The sequence below is a fragment of the Rhea americana genome, unplaced genomic scaffold (genome assembly GCF_003343005.1).
Source record: "Rhea americana isolate MKP2758 unplaced genomic scaffold, rheAme1 scaffold_35, whole genome shotgun sequence".
Taxonomy (NCBI): domain Eukaryota; kingdom Metazoa; phylum Chordata; class Aves; order Rheiformes; family Rheidae; genus Rhea; species Rhea americana.
The window spans coordinates 5,429,790-5,449,349 of NW_028186479.1; the positions used below are offsets into that span (position 1 = coordinate 5,429,790).

The window sequence follows — 19,560 nt, forward strand, 5'->3', positions numbered from 1 at the left end:
CCGCCGCCATGGCGGAGCGGAGCCGGCTGGAGCGGCTGGAGCGGCGCGTGCGGGAGCTGGAGCTGGAGCTGGCGCGCGCGAGGGGCGGGCGGCCGCCGGCGCGGGCCCCCGTCGAGAACATGAGCGCCGAGGTGACGGACTCCAACCCGTACAGGTGCTGCTGCCGCCGCGGAGCCTCGGCCGGGGGCGGAGGCTGCGGGGTCCCGGCCGGGCCGCTGCGGAGGCGGCGAGAAAACCTGGCCGGCTGAACGGTTAAAGCTGCAAGAGAGGGCCGGGGGCCGGGCCGGGCCAGGCCAGGGCAGGCCAGGGCAGGGCAGCCGTTGCTTGAGGCCTTCCTCTCCTTCCTCCTTTGCTTCCTTTAAAGCTTGTTTTACAGGGGGTCTTGAGCATCTGGGTTCCAATTTCACTGATGTTGTTTACACTGGAAAAAAAATAAAAAAGAAAAAAAAAGRCGTCCGAGCTTCTGCAGTCGTTGGTGTTGCTATTAGGGAGATACCTACAATGTTGTTTAGACTGTGTCTAGCTGGCAGTCCTAACTGCTGTGAGAACTGCAGGCTTGAGTTTGTTGTTTGGATGACTTATCTTTAAAATAAGTATGATTTTAAATATCTGAAAAGGAAAATTACAGTTAGAAGCCTTTTGATGAAGCTATTGCTTTTTTCCTTTGTAGCCGTCTGATGGCGTTAAAAAGAATGGGAATAGTCAAGGACTATGAGGTAGGACTGTATTTGCATTAAAACAACTTTTTTTTTCCTCTCTTATTGGATCACATTTGATGTACTGATTGGTGGTTTATTTCTTCATACAGAAAATCCGTACCTTTACAGTTGCGGTAGTGGGTGTAGGTGGAGTTGGCAGTGTAACTGCTGAAATGTTGACAAGATGTGGCATTGGTAAGGTAATGACTTTTTTTTTTCCTTTTATTCCTTCATAGTGGACAGGTTAGTTCTCTCTATAAAGAGATAGATAAGATTTCCCTTAGTTGATTTTGTTCCAATAAAAGTATCTTGAAGCAAGTGCTCAAGAACAGCATGTAGACGACATGAATGGTCTTGATGTCTGTCTTATGCTAGTAAAAATGACTTATGTAGGGCTTCGTTCTGTGTCACATGGATGATTTTTGTTTGGATGCTTGTCTTTTCTGTGCCCTCTTAGAAGTCCATCTGTCTTTTAATGTTCATCATATGGGATTATTGCAATGGGAAAACAAAGAGAAAAAGGAGAACTTGCAAAGACCAAATCCTGCATTTTGAGGAAAAAGGCGATATCAACAGAACTGAAGGGCAGTAAATTTCAAACAGACAGTTTTGTCACAAAACTCAGTTTAACGTGAAATTCTTAGTGGCTAAAAATGAAACATTAGAGGCTTTCTCTGAAGGAGTGTTTGCTGTAGGTCAGCATCTTGGGCCTAGGAAAAGACACTAGACCACTAGTTCAGAATTTAGAATAATCTACGTGTCAGTGAATTATCCAATTATCTTAAGTGCCTTGAAATACATGCCAAGATACAAATAAAAGAAATTACATATTTCCAGTTAATGTCATAATGACAAGTAGGAATATGAGAACACAAGATGATCATATTAGTGTCCATGTAGATAATCTCTTGAATATTCTACCTAGTTTAGAACAAATTAACAAACTGCTTTATATTAATCGTAATTTTCACGACTAAAAAGTTAGAATTCAGTCCTACAATCAGCACTTACTACAATTTGTAATTTATTATAAATTTTATAGTATATATCATATGTATATATAATTATTATAGTTCTTAGAATTCAGCACTTACAACATTGGTAACTTTTTATATATGAACCGGATGGGACTGCAGTTTTGGGGGTTTTGCTGATTATTATTTTCCTTCCAAGGATGAGTTTTGTTATTTAAAATGGCTTACCATAGTGCTTTCGTTGCAGAATCTTTAGGAAGTCACATGTGTTGTTATAACCTTTATTGTAGCTGCTTCTGTTTGATTATGACAAAGTGGAATTGGCAAACATGAACAGACTCTTCTTCCAGCCTCATCAAGCTGGATTAAGTAAAGTGCAAGCAGCAGAGCATACTTTGAGGTATGTATTTAGAAAAGTGGGTATCAAAATGTATTTACCGAGGATACTGTTATGCAGGTGATTAGAAGTGAAATACCTGTTGCTAAAGTGGCATAGTCTAATTTAGAAATTTGGWTATAAAACAGCAGTGGAAATGGTTGGTACTTTTTGCCAGTACAAAAGCATCATTGAACATTAATGTAAATGTACTTTTTAAGTATAGTTAATTTTGCTTAGAAGATTGTTATACCATTTTAGTATGCTTTTCTTCTCATCTAATCTGTGAATTTTTGTCCATATGGGCATATTAGACTTCAGACTGGAAGTTTAAGACTAGCAACACTTGTGAAGTTAGGAAATAGGGTGCAAGTTACCCTTGTATTTATTAGCATTGACTCATTTTGTTTCCTTTATAAGGAATATTAACCCTGATGTTCAGTTTGAAGTGCATAACTACAACATCACGACACTGGACAACTTTCAACATTTCATGGATAGAATAAGGTAAAATCTGTCACCAAAAGGAGTGCTAACTTCTGCTGGTGTTTGATTCTAAATACAGTCTCAATTTTCATTGAAATTTTTTTCTAATTTAGTAACTTTTAACTGAAAACCAGTGGGAAATATATGTATATGAAGACACATTTCTGCGTAGTCCTTGAGAGACTGTGTTAAAGAACATTTATGTTTGCTGTAAAGTAGGAATACATTGTATTAGTGCCTCTTTAGATTTCCAATGAAATTTTGTTAAGCTATGAGTCATGTTGGCTTTTCCATTACAGTGCAACAAATCACATTTTGTCTGCTCTAGTAGTTTGAGGTACACTTCATAGTATAAAGAAAGTAAGTAGTTATTAGTGTATCTCACAGGTGAGTTCTGAAATAAGTTTTTCTTATTTGCAGGTGTATTGTACAAAGATAAACTATTTGCCCTAGTATTTTGTACTGCATTTTTTTTCACTTGAGAGAGATGCGAGTGTATACTATATAAAACTTCCCTTAATCTAAAGTGCCCATGTATTGAAATTCCAGCTTCAGTGTGCTGCTGTTCCTGGCAGCTGTTTTACTGCTGAAATACAGTGCTAGTTGTGCAAATGCAAAAGAAGGTACAAGTTTTATAAATATACTTCCTGTGTATTTCTCTAATCTAAAGATGCATATTGATTGTCATGTTGGTATTTTGGTCCACTAGCAATTTCATGCAAACTTCAATATTTATTTCAGTAACGGTGCACTAGAGGAAGGGAAGCCTGTCGATCTTGTTCTAAGCTGCGTGGACAACTTTGAAGCTCGCATGGCAATTAACACAGTAAGGGCATCTATAGGGCATGCTTGGACTCTTGATAAGTTTGTGGAGGAAGTATTTTTCTTCCACAATAGTTGGAAATTGTATGGACTAGAGAAAAGACAGGACCTTACCAAGAATCTTTTGAGAAGGTTTCTCCTCATGTTTCTTTAACTTAATCTGAGCCTTTATCCAGTTCTTGTAAAACACAATCTGTGTGGATAAGTACAACTGCAGTCTTTTAAGTGGTCTTTTAAGTGCCTAGCAGATAACGTTTAGTAAAGGAGTAAGTGTTGTAAACCCTCTCTGAATTTCAAAATTATTTTCTTTTTATGAAGGCAGTATCAAAGCCTAGCATGTTGAATCTTGTAAGCCTCCTTAAAACCATGTATATCTAATTGTGCACTTCACATGACTTTTAATATATTAAAAATGTTTTAAGGTTGTGCACCTAATCACACTGCTTTTCTTTACAGTAGCACCCAGTGCAGAATAGTATGCAAAATGCATGTTTTCTGTTACCATTCAGCTGTTCTACAAATTATATACACCAAATATGCGCAGACATGCTGTCTCCATGCCACTAAAAGTATGAGGATGTAGTGCATCCAGTTAGCTTTGGGAGTAACGGGATTTCTAATGGCCTGTATCATTCAATAGTCTATGTTTTAACAGGTCTTCATGCAAGCACAAAGGCCTAGCTTCATGAGGACAACTTCAATTTGTCCTTTCGTTTTTACTCTTACAATTTCTTTCCTGCCTTTTCTGTTCTTACTCTTGACTAATGATCTTCTAGCTTTAAGACAGAAAGGCTGTATGTTTAATCAGTTTCAATTTACAGCTTATTTTTCCATTAAACTTCCACATCATTAATGTGTGCGTTTCTGGCTTTTTTTAAGGCCTGTAATGAACTTGGACAAATCTGGATGGAATCTGGAGTGAGTGAAAATGCAGTGTCAGGACATATACAGCTGATCATACCTGGTGAATCCGCTTGTTTTGCGGTATGCAATGCTCCACAGGACTGTAGTTTTTTTTTTCTTTTCTTTTTAAAATGGGACTGGGAGTATGAAGACAGCTGGCTAGCAAATGTGATCCTGGCACAGCTGATGGGAGTAGCTTAAAATACGGTGTTYGTGTGATCTGTGTTTTTTAATGCATTTTTAAAATTGCATTTCATTATTTCCCACAGTGTGCTCCTCCACTTGTAGTTGCTGCAAATATTGATGAGAAAACATTGAAACGAGAAGGAGTTTGTGCAGCTAGTCTTCCTACCACTATGGGTGTTGTGGCAGGAATTCTTGTACAGAATGTTCTGAAGTAAGTGACCGAGTTGCTGCTGCTCAGTGTGTATAGCACTATGGTATGAAGAACTCTGAAGAGATCTTTCATAATGATTAGTCTGATTCTTTTTAAATATCTGTGGCTTATTTCCTAAAGGTATTGGTATTATTAGACAGGACTGAAATATATACTGCTTGCATCACCAAAGTCTTTATTTTGGCATTGCTATTTTTAATAGCATTTTTCAGGGCAAGGAAAGATCTTAAGGGTTTGCCTAAGACTTGTTACTGTGTACACACACAGGTTTGTGTTTTTYTCCTCTTAGTTTCTGTATTTAAACAAGCTCCCATTTGACATCATTGACCTATAGGCTAACTTGCTTTTGAAATTTTGTACATGAACAAAGAAACAATTTTTCTTGCAGCCTTGGTATTATAAAAATCTGAGGTGAAACGAGAATAGTTACACAGCAATATGAAATATTTTATTGTTTTTCAAAACTACTGTCACATGACTTCTGGTGTTTAAAAAATAGTCATCTCCTTGCAGGGAAAATTTTTGAACAATTTTTTTTGTTTTATTCAGTTTCAAAACGATCCATCATTTTTTCCCAGCATCTTATTATCAAAACTTACCAATTCCRTGCAGGGTGTTTTCTTCAGTTCTCTCAGTGCTTAAACTTTGGAAGTGGTTGGATGCAGTATTCAAAGTTCTGTTTAAATATATTTAGAGAATAGGATCTTATCTTGTTTAGCCAATTTTTAGCTTCAGCTTGGTTTTGTCAGAGTTGTCCAAAAATTTCTAGTTTCTATGTTTGCAATTATGCCTGTATACAACAAAACTTTGTTTTCAGTTGTGCAGACAAGTATTGCATAGAATTGCATAGCAATTTTCAGAGACAGTAGCTGACTTATTCTCATACAAACACATCAACGCCTATTCTGTATTGATGCAGCTATGCTGTTGTCAGTAACTCAAGTGACCACAGCTTCTTTTAGGACAATTGCAGTAACTTTTTACTACTTCACTTACTGTCAGTGGTATGAATGTGCACTCCAGAAGCTCTTTTGGGGGAGAGAGAAAAAAAAAAAAATAGGATTGCCTGAACAATTGAACTCTTACGTTTGCATTTGTATATAAGGACCTGCTTTCTCATTTTGTTTTTCTAGATATTTACTGAATTTTGGCACCGTGAGTTATTATCTTGGTTACAACGCAATGCAGGATTTCTTTCCAACTATGGCTATGAAACCAAACCCACAATGCAGTGACCAAAATTGCAGAAAACAGCAGGAAAATTATAAGGTAAAAATGGTCTTACGCTTTAGTAAAGTCTTGAGAACAAAGCCAGCTATGAAATGGTAGTAAAAGAAAACTGTCATCGCTACTTCAGTTTTCAGTGGCCTTATCTTTGCATGATTACGTGAATTTCTAAAAATACTTACAGTCATCTTAAAGGTAGGCCAAATGACTTGCATACAGTTGCATCGGATAAAGATGTTTTCTGCAGTAATCGCTCACCTTTCTGGTAGTCATATGTTACTATCTTTGACTGTTAAGGTTTTTTTATTTTCTTTTTGCTTGTACTTTGCCTTTTTATGCCTAAGAAAGTTCTAAACTGACTGCATATATTAAATATTAAAATAATGGTGAATATTAAATTTTGTCTTTCTTGATCTTGTTGAAAATTGGCCTACTCTATATATTGTTTTTTGTGTATTCTTTCTTCAGAAGAAAGAAGCTGTACAATCAAAACRAGAAGTAATCGAACAGGAAGAAGAAATAGTACATGAAGACAATGACTGGGGCAAGTAATCAACTGGAGACTAAATGATGTCACCAGTATCGAGTATTTCAATTATATTCTTCATTTTGAGTGAACACAGTATAGGGTACCTTTCACACTTCCTATTTTTGTACCTTACGTTGCTTGATTACTGCTGGCTTTGCACTAGTTTTGATAGTAATGTTAACCCAAACCGATGATGCAGTTTTAGTATACTAAAGTATACTAAAGTGAGTAAGTAAACTCTTGAGTAGGCTCAAGAGTTAACAATGTTTAAAGTAGTTTCTCAGATGATGATCTGAAGATACRAAAATGTCAAAATATTTTTCATTAGATTGTGGGTACCTTTTAATACACAAAACAAGTCTTTGTTTTGTGTCAAAATTTATTTGTATTTTCCTTCTAAATCTAAAGAACATTTGTCATTTCTACCACCACTTATACTAAGGCTTCCTCATAGTTCTTTGTATTGCTCTGAAGACTTTAAATTTTAAAGAAYTGTTCTTAAGAAACTGTAAGGACATTTTTTTTATAAACATGTAAAGAATGCATACGCATGTTCTTTTTATTACATTATATAGAGAATAATCCTACCTTACCATTGGGAAAACTGTCCTCAGAATAAGATTTAATGAGAGAAAATAACGTTTAGTCCAGAAGTACAGCTCTTGCCCATAAGGTACCGGTATGAATAGTTTCATATATTCTAAAGGGAAACACTTCATGTTGATAATGGGGGTGAAGTAGTTAAAAGCAGAAAGATCTTCTATTTCAGAATTCCTGTATTTYGGAAAAGTAGCTGCAGTTTTTCTCTAACATATTGATTAAAGAACTTTCTTTTAATGGGGTTCTCAATCCTTKTTAATGCAAAGGCATCGAATTAGTATCAGAAATTTCAGAAGAGGAGCTGAGGGCTGCTTCTGGTCCAGTACCTGATCTTCCAGAAGGAATTACTGTAGCGTATACTATTCCAAACAAGGTAATAWGCACTTCACTATTTATTGTTTTAGAATGCACTAATTTTTGAAGTATATTTTATACATTTAATTTACAATAGCTATCAGTTTGGGCACCATTTAAACCTAAAATAAAAATCTATCTTAAAAAATTCAGTAAAGCTGTATCTCAGCCCATACCACCAGTGTTTTCTGTGATTGTCTCAATTGTTCTTCCGAAAAATAAATTTCTTTAAAGTTAGTGTGAATGTAGTTTTGAGGTGACAAAGTGAACATACTTCATATTTTGTGTTCTAGTTATAAGCAAGCATGATTATCTCAGCTGATATTTTAGTGACTAATATTTTATTACTATATTTGTATTTTAAAAGTATTATGTATTCGAAGTGAAATTAATGTATCTGGGGAACACAATTTGTATGTATTGCTACCAGAACATTCTAAATCCTAATCAGAATGGAGYATACCATTTGTAGACCACTTTGCTGTTAAATCACTGGAAGCTAACCTTACGATTGGGTTCTTGATTCTAAGAAAATGGCATTGCATAACTCAAATTTTGGGAGGGGGGTTTTTGTGTGCTATTTGTCTTGCTGATTTTTTTCTCCTGTTACTAATAGGAGGAGAGTGCTGTAATTGAGGAAACAGTGGCAGAGTCTGAGGAAAGCCTAGAAGAACTCATGGCCAAAATGAAAAACATGTAGCAAAATGTATATTAAGTKTCTGGGAATTTGGATTGACATTGGATTATGAGGAAAAACAAGACTTTTTTTCAGTGAAGCTTATCTTTGAACTTCTGATGAAATGGAACTGTTACTTGGGAAGAGACAAAGTTACCTTGTTTATTTCTGTATGCCTATTCACATGTCTTCAAAATACRAAAGTGCTATTGTAAGTTCTGTAACTTTTAACCTCTCAACGTTTCTAGGGTCCAGATATTCAGTGGAAAATTAAAGGTGATGGATAAACCATCAAAAGTAGGCATAGTGCATTATCTGCCATCTGATGTCATCAACTGAGCAGATAATATRGGACAAGTGAAACACGCACTTTGCCTGAGTGGAACTGAATAGGTCAATGGCTGATGACAGTGCCTCACTCATTGCTGCTTCCAGTCTTCTATCCACATGTACTAGTTACTTTTCACTGGTCTTTACTTAAATTCTTGGCATGGATTGTGCTGTGGTTATTTTTTTGTGAGTAAATGGAACATTTTAGCCTATTCATCACCGAGATGGAATATATTTTTAAATTTCTCTGGTTTTGTCAGTTTTACTACTGCATGTTCTTAAATAGCTGCATATATGTTTCCCTTGTGATCATGCTTTTGAGTATGCCTTAACAAGGCATGAGGGKTTTTTTGTTAGTAGATAATTGTGCTAGCTGACAGGGTATTAACAAGTCATCACTTCAGCTGGTAGATGATCCTTATGATGAAATCTGTAAGAATTATCCATAACTGGAATACATACGAGATTTTGTCTCCCTTTGAAAATCTAAACATTTTATTTTTGCTCATTTCTAAAAGCTTAACTATAATTCTAAACCACACCCATCTGATGTGGTGTATTAGAGAAAATAACTAATCTGAGTTGCATATTAAAGTTTCTAAAATTAGATGCTTTAAACTTTTAATGKTGCAGGTATCTTCAGTGCAGTATCTGAGTTATTGTATTTGTCTTGTAAATAACGTTAGTACAGTACTACTAACTTTTAAATTATCAYGTATTAAACTGACCTGTAAAATACCTGTAAATGTACACATTCTGTATTGCTAGTACCCTACAGATGACTAATATACTGGAAGTGCTGATTTAAGATATTTTTAACTGCTCTAGTTGTCTGTTGCGGAACTCTATTGCTATTTAGATTTGGCTTAGAAGAATGTACATTTCAGTCTCTAATGTAATGCAAGTATTTTCAACTTCTGCTGTTCAAAAGCCTTTTCAGAGCAGGATGGTACCAACACAAAACTGCCTAGTACATGATGGTAACAGTATCCAACTACTAATATTTTGAAGATGCTTCTGTTTCTTAGGGAGCTGAATGAACACTTGGTTAAAAATATATTTCTAATTGCTGGGCTCTTAATAGTTACAAGCTTCAAAAATCTGTCTCCTCCATAGTTGATGGAGTATGGAGTGTACATAGAGTGTATTTGAAGAAAAATAATCTGTGAAGCTACTGATGCTTTTTGGAGGGGAGATTTATTATACTATAAAACAGAAGATTTGATTTAGGTTGAGTTCAGTTCTGGAGAGACTAGATTTTAGAGATTTAACTGTACAGAGCAAGGGGAAATAAAACAGTGTGATCATTTAAAAAAAGTATGCTCTTGAACTGGCATCAAAGAGAGTCCAGAGCCCATCATTCCCGAGTCTGCATTAGCTTGATCCAAATGTCGATTTAAGTGTTATTTTTATTTCTTTGTGAGAGACTTTACCTTTGGGAACAATAAAAACAAGGCACACACTTTACTATGGAGATTCTGAAGCAAACGGTTGACTCATTTTTATAACAACTCAGTTAAGCTTGAGACCGGCTGTAGACATTACAGCTATCACATGATTTACAGCTTTACAATAGGCAACTGTTTACTTACAGTTTTATTTCATGTACAGTTTTAGGAGCAAACTCCTATGTTATCATCAGCACACTTCTGGAGCATGCAAAAGGGTTCCTGTATTACTTTCTCACTTTCAACTAATACACAAGAATTTGAAATAATTACAAAATAAGTTTGAGTGTACTAATGGTTAAAATTCAGTTTAGTACTGAACTTAAAATTAAGACTTTTTTTCCCCATTAAAAGGCATTTACAAAGATAATTGACTTGAAAACCTAATGGAAAATCTATGACTTTCTGTTGTGGCATAATAAATGGAGCACATTGCAACAATCAGTTGGGCTTTGTTCAGTTTTTTAGCAATCTTTAATAAAGTTTCAGTACCTACAGTGCATCATGAATGTTATTGAGATGTTGGTATTCTGGCTGTATTATTAAATCTCCTTTGAATCTGAAGACTTCCTCTTTTGAGGTGGATTCTCCTGTACAGAAGTATTAAATATATTACAGTGTTTGGCTTACACCAGCTMTACAAATTACTCTTATGTGTGTGAGGTAAAACAACAACCACATGAGCAACTGTCTGGAGAGCACAGTCGTGACCAGCAAGATCCTCCACTATTGCTCATGATCATGCTTTCCATAAGAACTCTTCTTCAAGTTGTCAGGGAAAGCAAATTGCTCACTGTCTTTGCTTGTGGACCACGAGTGGTTGCAAATTGCTACTTTTAAGGGACTGATTTTTCTTTCAAAAGTAACAGTGCACTTCACCTAGGAAAAAAGGGGAGTGAAGTAAATTAAGGAAAGAATAGTAACAATTTAGAGTYGGAAATCATTCAGTGGGGAAAGTTCAATAGGACACTGAAGGTTCTTCTTCACTTCAGCTATCAACRTGAAGGAAAACTGCTTAGGAGAGGAAGATACCATTATACGTGTTAAAATCTGAGCAGCACTGACAGGCTAATCCAGGCACCTGCTACTGTGCAACACTGTCCTTGCTGGAGGAATTTATCAGGTATGAGAAGAGTAAGTAACCGGAACAAATAYAGGCTTTTGATTAATGGAGAAGTGAGATGATTTGGGGGTTTTGTTTGTTTCTTAACTCTGTAGGATTCCTGCAAAGGAACAAGCCTGTAAGGTAGTTGGAATACAATGCAAAACTTATGAGCAGAACTGTTTTCTGAAGTAAGAAAAAAAAAAAAACAAAGCTAGTACAAACTGTAGACTGTGGTTATATTGTAATAGCTTCAAGTGCTACTTTTGAGTATTTTTTTAAGTAAGTATTTAATGTAAAAGATCAAGTTTGGGTTTGTATGTCTGTTTAGAACAATATGAAACTGGTAATTTGCTAAGTTATAGCCCTACCAAAACATTAAATCCTTTCTAATCAGAACAAAAGCTGAAAAGTTCATTTTAACTCTTACAAAAACACAAAAAAGATTGTGGAAGGTAAGTACCCTTTGAGATRAGAGTCATTCACAATTTCAAACCCGATCAAATTACATCCATTAGTTAYATCTGAAATAATACAGTGAGGTTTCAATTCATTTTTCACTTACATTCCTTTAAATACATATTTTAAAAGACTTTTTACAACAAAACTGATTCACAGGCTTACGCACTGAGTGAAAACACACTTCAGATTGACACTTCCAGGTGACCAGAATACTAGGTACATCCTGTAGACTTGAGCAGCATCTGTTTATCTGAAGACAAATTATTCTGTATCATCAATGAGTTTTCTGGCTAATAAAATACAAGAAGGTTTGTAAGGGATTAAATGAGATTAAATAGTGAAAATATAATCAGAGGATAAACAACAGGGAATCATGTTATACACATCTTCATTCTAGTTCCTCACTGGAAATATTTCTACCAAGCATAGCTGAATCTGACATCCTTTGGAAAGCTTTAACTGTAGATGATGTTATATTTAAATATATTTTCTTCCCAGGGAAACCTTTTTTTTTCCCACAAATCCCTTGAATATAAGCTTGCTTAAAGCTGAAACCAACTTGCAAGTAAAACTTTGGGTGGAACAGTATTTGACTTTTTCAAAATTATTATCTATACAGAAACAACTTTAAAAACTCCTGAAAAGGCAGAAAAGGTTGATGAAACAAAACATACATAAGTAAGTGGCCTAAGCTAGGCCACTGGAACACAGAAATAAGAACTGTCACATAGAGTACATACARTTATTTCAACCTATCTTTATGTTATAATCCTGGCTCTTGGCCTAAGAGGTGTCAAAGTACCATGTTTTTGGCATTAGCTATAACTTGAGCAAGTAATTAATATGCATGCCTATATACAATGAAAGAAACTCACTTTGTACTATACAGTCCTTAAAGTTAACATGAAAGGATTTCAATCTTAAACGTGTTTTCCTTTTCATTCCGGAAGATAGGTTTAGGTCCCAAAATACTCTCTTATTCCAAGAAACATAGATCTTCTTAATATTTTTATGATTAACTTAAAATGTCAATAGAGACTACCTTTAAATTCGAGCAGCATTATATCACCTTTGTCCATGTTCCAGGAAAACATTTGGTGACAAAGCGCTTTTCAAACTGAATGTGTCTCCACTTGATGAATGACGGGAAGTTGCTTTTCCACCTATCAACAAAGTCTCTGCTTCTTTTATTTCCATAGCTCTCTTGTAAAGTTCAGCYGCCTTCTCAAAATCTCCCCCTTCATAGCTTTGGGAGAAGAGCAGAACAACRTTGAAACAAACTAAAGAAATCTCTMAATTCACAGTCTGAAATGCCCACACTGCTACCAGCAAATGTAGTTAAGGCTCTCTGCTTCCTTAACAAACATGCAATTCTTGTACATTTTATCTACAAATTTTCATAGTAGTTCCCCCTTCACATGCCCAGAACTTACTTATAATCTTACCTAAGCACAGCCAAGTTCTTTAGAGTTTCTCCCACACGAGGATGCATATGACCAAAGCTGTCTTCATAAATCTTTAATGCACGTTCATAAAGAGGTAAAGCTTCAACCTGCTTTTTCTTTGGTTAGTAGAAAGTTGTTTGTTAGAGAGCTATATTACATTTGTCCTTTTTTCCACATACTATCAGTACATCCTAGATACAAATTCATACATATTCAACCAGAAAAGGTCTTCTGAGATTTTTTTCTGAACTACTGTTGACAGATGATGATGATGATGATTGAGACTGTCAAAGCAATTCAATTTATTAGGGGCTGGACTTCTTCGGCAGCTTTGAAAATTTCAGCCTACATACCTGACTGTTTTATCAAATGCTCTTTAAGTATTTCACCTGAACTAGCTTTAATCTCTGCTTAAAATCAGATAGACTACAAGAAAGTGGAAAACAAGAAAACAACCTACAGCTTGCTCCCGCTGATACTAAGTAAGGAATCTGGCAACAGGCTGATTACATTTCCTCAAATCTCATGTTAATGTAGACTACAAAGTCAACTGGTGTAGCCATCTCAGATTTTTAGTTACACAGAGTTATAGCTGATAAAGGTGGGCACTTGTCATTCATGGACATGTATTTCAATGGGTAACATTTCCCACTGAGCCAGTGGTGTAGCTGTCCTCCATCACACTGGGAGTACTGTTGTACTGAGGGAAGTACTACATTCTAGCTGTAGTCTTAAAATGACGTGGGAAATATTGTGAATACTTTAAAGAGCATTAGCCCAAGTGTCCTTCTGCAATRTCAGTCACAGCAATCACCTATTGCCTGCATACATTTTCCTTGCTAGTTGGAACCTAAGAATTGGCAAGTCCTTTAAGGAGTTCTCTTTTAAATGCAATTGCATTCCTTTGCTATCATTTAGGCGCACTCATAAAAAAAGGCATTAGATAAGAATAATAAACATGTAGGACATGAAGAACTTACTTACCATCTGACAATAAAGAACAGCAAGATTCACCAAAGCAGTAGCTACACTAGGGTGTTTTGGGCCAAATGATTTCTGTCGAATTTCAACAGCTAGTTCATACAGAGGAACAGCCTTGTCAAGTTTTCCCTAGAAAATAACCGACAAAAAATGATTCTGCTATCTTGGTATACCAAAATGGTAACAGTAAAATCTTTTTACAATGAAAAGCCTGGAGAAGTTGAAATTATTTCCAGAAGAAGGGTTTAATTTGGGTCAACTCATAGTTATATTCAGCACAGATTTGTTATTGTGAATATTAGAATCTGTTTTGCAAAAAGTTATTGAGTATATTCAACTCTCAATGAAATCCTTACATCTAAATTAAAATAATTTCATATGCTACAGGATTGGGAATGTGTTCCTTGACTATGTTTACTATTGGTTACATCTTCCTTCTTTCAATATTTAAATTTTTCCCATGAGTGTCTAATTCAAAAGACTTAAAAAAAAAATTCAGTTTTACTTTTCTCCAAATAGTTTTCTTCATCTACATTCCCTCATCCTGCCATAAGTGACAGAGTAGAGCATTTACTTTGGTCTTAAAGAGCCTAAATTTTACTGGTGATATGGCAATGTAGGTGCTTTAACTTTTGAGCAGTTTTGAGTAGTTTTCTGTTTACCAAAATGGTGTTCACATTGTTTTCTTTGGAACACCTGCAGTGCTCAATGCCATTTCAAATCTCTTCCCATTCACCATACTGAGAACTCAGCTTTTTGACTTTCGTTCTCGGCCCCTCTTTTTTTCCAACTAGTTTACTGTAGATGATTATTTTCCCAAYAGCAAATCTGTTCTGCTCCAAGCTTAAATCTGCTCACACATTAGCTGTATATACTTAGGAAATATGCTTAGTTTTCCACTATCAGAATGTGAATTCTCATACTTAATAGCAATTAGAAAATCAATAACTGCAAACTTCCATTGCATAATCCTTCATTATAATTGCAAACTTCAAGTTTAAACTTCAGCCTTATTTCTTCAGAGCATCACTGTGTGCTGATCTGCAAGTCATATGGTTTCAGCACTTATCTATAAAGAGTTGTCATTTTCTGTATCAGAATCCTGTCCCTTTTCTTCCTCCACTCTTCCTTGCGTCACTGGTGCACTGTGCATTTTAATTTATGCTCCTTCAAACCGATAGAGAACTGATGCAAATACGGAGTGTTTTTGCATAGTTACAGGTCTCTAGCAGCATCAAAATTCTAAGCTGAAGTGAGCACAGAACATGTGACCCAAAGCCACTTCGCACACAAACTATCAGGCAGCAGTTACTGTGCAAAGCCCAGGAAAATTTGATCCAAGAGATGATCCTCAAAGATTATTTCCTTTTAAAGAATGGTAAAATGTGAAGTACATAAGAAAAAAAATTACTGTTATCCTCCTCTAAATTTGAAACTGGTTAGCTAGAAATGCTAACTAAGCTAGAGAGCTGATCTGTGTAAGTGGAATCTTGTAACTGCCTGTCCAAAGACAGACTGAGATAAATACTGCCAGAGCTAGACATTACTCATCCAGTGATGATAATGAATAGTTAGAGTGATCAACTGCAAATACAAACGTTCAGAAAGCATTCTGAAGTGATGAAACTCAGAGAATTTTATATTACTGTTAACTTAATTCCATGTAGTTAGAGTTTCCAACAGAGAAGAACTGTCATCTTTCAGTGAACCAAACCAAGCTGAAAGTGGCTCAGCCATACAGTTTGTAAAGTATTATCTACCTCACAAGTCTTAAAGTAACTGTCAGTTCAACTATAAAGTTCAAAGTCGTATGTAAAAACAGGGAGAACTATTCTTAGACCTTAACACACAATCTTTCCATCAAGACACATCTGACAGAACTTTTGTGCTTGGATGTCATGTACCAGACACCAAAGAACCTAAAACACAGCTGGGAAGAGATTCCCTCACTGCAGCTCTAACACTAGCTTTGAACAAACCAGAGATTCCCTTTTATGATGAATACTGAGCAGCTTCATCTACATGACAAAGGGAGCATGTAAGCATGCAGGACACCAAAGACTTTATTCACAAACAGCTTATCTTTACATAAAGTGTGTCCTGCAAAAGGTACTGGGCCTTTTGATAACAGACTGAGGCCACTTAACTACATCTCGTAAGGGTACGTGTAAGATACCAATATCTGACAAAACTCCCACGCCTCACTCCTGGACAGAAAGACTGTGACTCTGCAAGGTGTTACAGTCATTTGAGCTGGTACGAAGAAAGGTAACAGGCCTATGCTCACCATCTTTTTGTACAGCACTGCAAGGTGTTTCACGGTATAAGCCAAGGAGGGATGATCCGGAGCCAGCGCTCTTCTCCTGATGTCTAAAGCTCGTTCATAGAGCTCCTCCGCCTTATCATAGTGCTTCTTCTCATTGTACAAGGCTGCCAGATTGTTGAGGGACTGTGCGCAGTCTGGGTGGTTGGGTCCCAGGACTCTCTCTCTCATTTCCAAGGAACGCTTCAGAAAAAGCTCTGCTGTCCTACAGAACACATTTGTTCAGTAATATTTTAAAACTGGTTACATCTATATAGGCTGTAGTGGCTGTTGGAGACAGAATAAACTCAGCCTCGGAAACTGCAGAAATTCTGACATCTGATAATGGGCTTTCATTTGCCTCTGGACAAGCRCATGCAGGATTAGCAAGTCATTTGAGCAGTGAGTAACTATATATGCCACAGTCCTGCCATACAGGCTAACCATAAGTATGAAGGTAGAAAGTTAATTAACACATTCCTGTGCATCTCCAAGCCCCACTGCTAGGGATATAAAAGCCAGTCTAGAAGATTTCAGCAAACATTACATTATTCTGTAGCTACCCATTTCTTTATTTGACCTACAATTCTTGGACATTCTGCACAACTCTTCATAGCAGTCAAATGCTTTCATGAATAAAGCAATAGTTGAATGTGAGTAAAGGCTCACACATTTTTCTAATAACTTTAAAGATCATAAAACAAATTATACAGTTCAGCAGATAGCTTTCATACCAAAGGTAGAGAGACAGGAATAGGTTTTATATATGTGATGAGTTAAGATTTTCATTGTAGAGTCTGTCTGGAAGTGATGAAGTGAGAAAGACTTTCTATAACGGCACTATTCAAGCGTTTCCCTATCAAAAGTACATACTTTATTATCTCACTAGAGTACCTTAATCCACTGTAGATTTACAGCAGTCATCTATCACAAACAATGGGTGATCCCCACATAATCCTGGCAGCATCCGTTGTAACTAGGTAGTTTGTCATCCTGATACACACACAAATTCTGCGTGGTTCTATTCCCAAAAGGTCAGTTTAGTAAATTGGAAAAAATCCATTTTACATTATAGAGAAAGAGCTCGTTTACACTCAGAACAGCAGGTTCAGTTCTGGAGCTCTTAACAAACATCAGAAGGTGTTCTTTCTATGTCAGGGCTAGAAGACTAAGTGTGATAATATGTAACAATTGATAAAATGATGCACCCTTCCGTCATTGATTTCATTCTAACTGCATCAAATGAGCAAAAAATTCGATCTTGGCCTTGCTGATTCAGAACAGATGCACAATACTCCACTAAGAAAAAATGATTTAAACCTTAGCCAGAAAAATACTTGTGCTCCCTGATGACACCGCGGAAAAACAGTTAATCTAAAAGTAGACTGTGTTAAGACAGGAACTTAATATGAACAGTGTGGAACATAAAATGATCTTGCATGAAATCAGATAGTTACTCCTATCTCTGCTGCTCCTCTATAATCATTCACTTTGGCTTGACTTCATGATAGTAAACTGAGGGAAACCTCCAACAGCTGTTACAAATCAGTTCCTTTATTGTAAAGATCCTGCATTTAACTGGKGCTCTATGGGCAGGTATCCTAAATTGCAATATACTTCTATAGGTCTCCAACAATTGCTGGCAGCTTAAAAATCAGATATAGGAAGAATGTAAAAACACTTCCAGAACTTACTCTGTGCTTATTTACTGTTCACTTCCTTTCTTTATCAAAAAGACTCAGCTCAGGAGAGGAGGACTTATAGTGTGTTTAAAATTCACTTACAGTGAATTTTTAGTTCTAGAATACTCTGTGGACTAAAGAAGCTGGTGAGAAGAATGCCTAATCATGCAATGAGAACTGCTCTGCTTGCATCATTTCCCTTTTTCACCTGGCTTCTAGAGAACTTTCGTGCCACTCCGTCATATTCTGCCCTTAAGTGGCCTGCAGGGTAAGAGCTTGAGGAAGTCCACCATGGTGAATAAATACTTAAATTAAGATTTCTAATAAAGCTGACATTTTGAGTGCTGTGAAAAACCTTCTGTTCAAGGATGAACACTACAAAAGGAGGGTGACAAAACAGTGACTCTAAGTAGAGACTACATAAATTTTGAGCAAGGCTAGTTAAATGCAAACTGCGGAACATCAATTCTAAATGCAGAAAATGCACTGACTTGGCTAATAAGTACTTCCTGATGGCATTTACTCTAGAAAATATAAGTTAACTTCACAGTAAACAAAAAACTTGTGGCATGAATCAGGAACAGCATCCTAGTGAGTATCTGAGAATGTCTTTAGATTTAATACTTGTTCCTAAAGCTTTGCTTCTACTTAGAACTATGAGAAAAGATATGTCACAAGGAATAAAACTTACTCAAGGTTATTCTGCAGGTAATAGAGGACTCCAAGCTCATTGAGGGTTCGAGCATTGTCTGGTGTATCTTTGCCTAATGTGAGTTCTTCCAGTTGCAGGGCTCTTTGACGCAGGAGAGCAAAGCCACACTACGTCAAAACACAAAGTAACATAAGCCAATTTTCATTGCTTTTACAGTGTACTACTAAGAATGGAAAATTGAAACACTCAATTTTGTGCTAAAGAAACACAATAACTCTATTTACATCTTATTTTCAGGCTAAGTGGTGCATAAGCGTTCTGCTCATTTACAATCCGACAGTGAATTTCACCCAATACACTTCCCAGAAATAACAGAGACTTCCAGGCTAACTAGCTGTGTCATCTTCTAGCTCCGTTTTCCCTGTACCTCACAGGCTAAGATGCTTGAACTCAGTAGTTCAAATAACCTGTTTAGATGAAATTCTTTTTAAAAACTCCAAATGAAAAATCAAGCTAATTTCCTACATCAAATGCCATATATGTATTAAAAGAGTATTTTTCAAGGTTTTACATGCATGTTTTAAAAAAAGGCTGCAAAGCCAATGCTTATATGCAAAGCAAATTAAAAAGTGCAGCCTTTGTTACACACCCTGCCCAATTCTTGACCTTTGCAGTTTCAACAAAAATATTTATGCAGCAAAACTAATTACAAAAGTTGACAAAATTCCTGTGATCTGAATTTGTTTGTATTTAAACGCTGTGGAAAGACTAGCATTTTTGTGGCTTTTCACTACTTTCACCACAGTCATAACTGTTACTAGAGTTACTTGCTAAACCTTTAGAGAATGGATACTACACAACAAGCAAACTCCCAGCTCAAGAATGATCAGAGGAATTTTGTAGCTGAAAAACACAAAAGAAAAGACTAGGAGAAAACTCAGGATGGTGCTTAACACTATCAGTGAGATTATCCATTGCCATAAGCACTGTGTTCAATAGTATTTGTAAAAAGCCCTGTTATCTCTGCAGAGCACTTCTTCCCCATCCTCATTTTGACAGCCAATTCTATCTGCAGTAATTCTGCATCCCCAAACTGTAGTATCTGAAGTGTCCA

The 19,560-nt window shown here is 36.3% G+C and overlaps 2 protein-coding genes across 3 annotated transcripts in view; one reads left to right on the forward strand and one right to left on the reverse strand.

The window, feature by feature from the left end:
- Positions 1 to 6: 6 nt before the first annotated feature.
- Positions 7 to 10,262, forward strand: UBA5 (ubiquitin like modifier activating enzyme 5). Of its 2 annotated transcripts, none has more exons than XM_085311865.1 (12): positions 7 to 154; positions 671 to 716; positions 809 to 898; positions 1,963 to 2,072; positions 2,469 to 2,555; positions 3,276 to 3,360; positions 4,236 to 4,340; positions 4,529 to 4,656; positions 5,790 to 5,925; positions 6,352 to 6,427; positions 7,279 to 7,385; positions 7,983 to 10,262. In XM_085311865.1, the coding sequence occupies exons 1-12, from the start codon at positions 9 to 11 to the stop codon at positions 8,064 to 8,066; spliced, it is 1,200 nt and encodes a 399-aa protein (XP_085167991.1). In that variant the 5' UTR covers positions 7 to 8; the 3' UTR covers positions 8,067 to 10,262. The 2 variants fall into 2 exon arrangements, with proteins under 2 accessions (XP_085167991.1, XP_085167992.1); XM_085311866.1 differs by having other exon boundaries at positions 104 to 131.
- The window catches only part of NPHP3 (nephrocystin 3), a 30,615-nt gene continuing 20,890 nt past the window's right edge, over positions 9,836 to 19,560 (reverse strand). The window contains exons 23-27 of the mRNA XM_085311864.1: positions 18,486 to 18,613; positions 16,098 to 16,338; positions 13,814 to 13,939; positions 12,830 to 12,945; positions 9,836 to 12,630 (exon numbers count right to left, since the gene is read on the reverse strand). Of these exons, the coding sequence (XP_085167990.1) occupies positions 12,450 to 12,630; positions 12,830 to 12,945; positions 13,814 to 13,939; positions 16,098 to 16,338; positions 18,486 to 18,613 (792 nt within the window). The 3' untranslated portion in view covers positions 9,836 to 12,449. The remainder of the gene's footprint in view (positions 12,631 to 12,829; positions 12,946 to 13,813; positions 13,940 to 16,097; positions 16,339 to 18,485; positions 18,614 to 19,560) is intronic.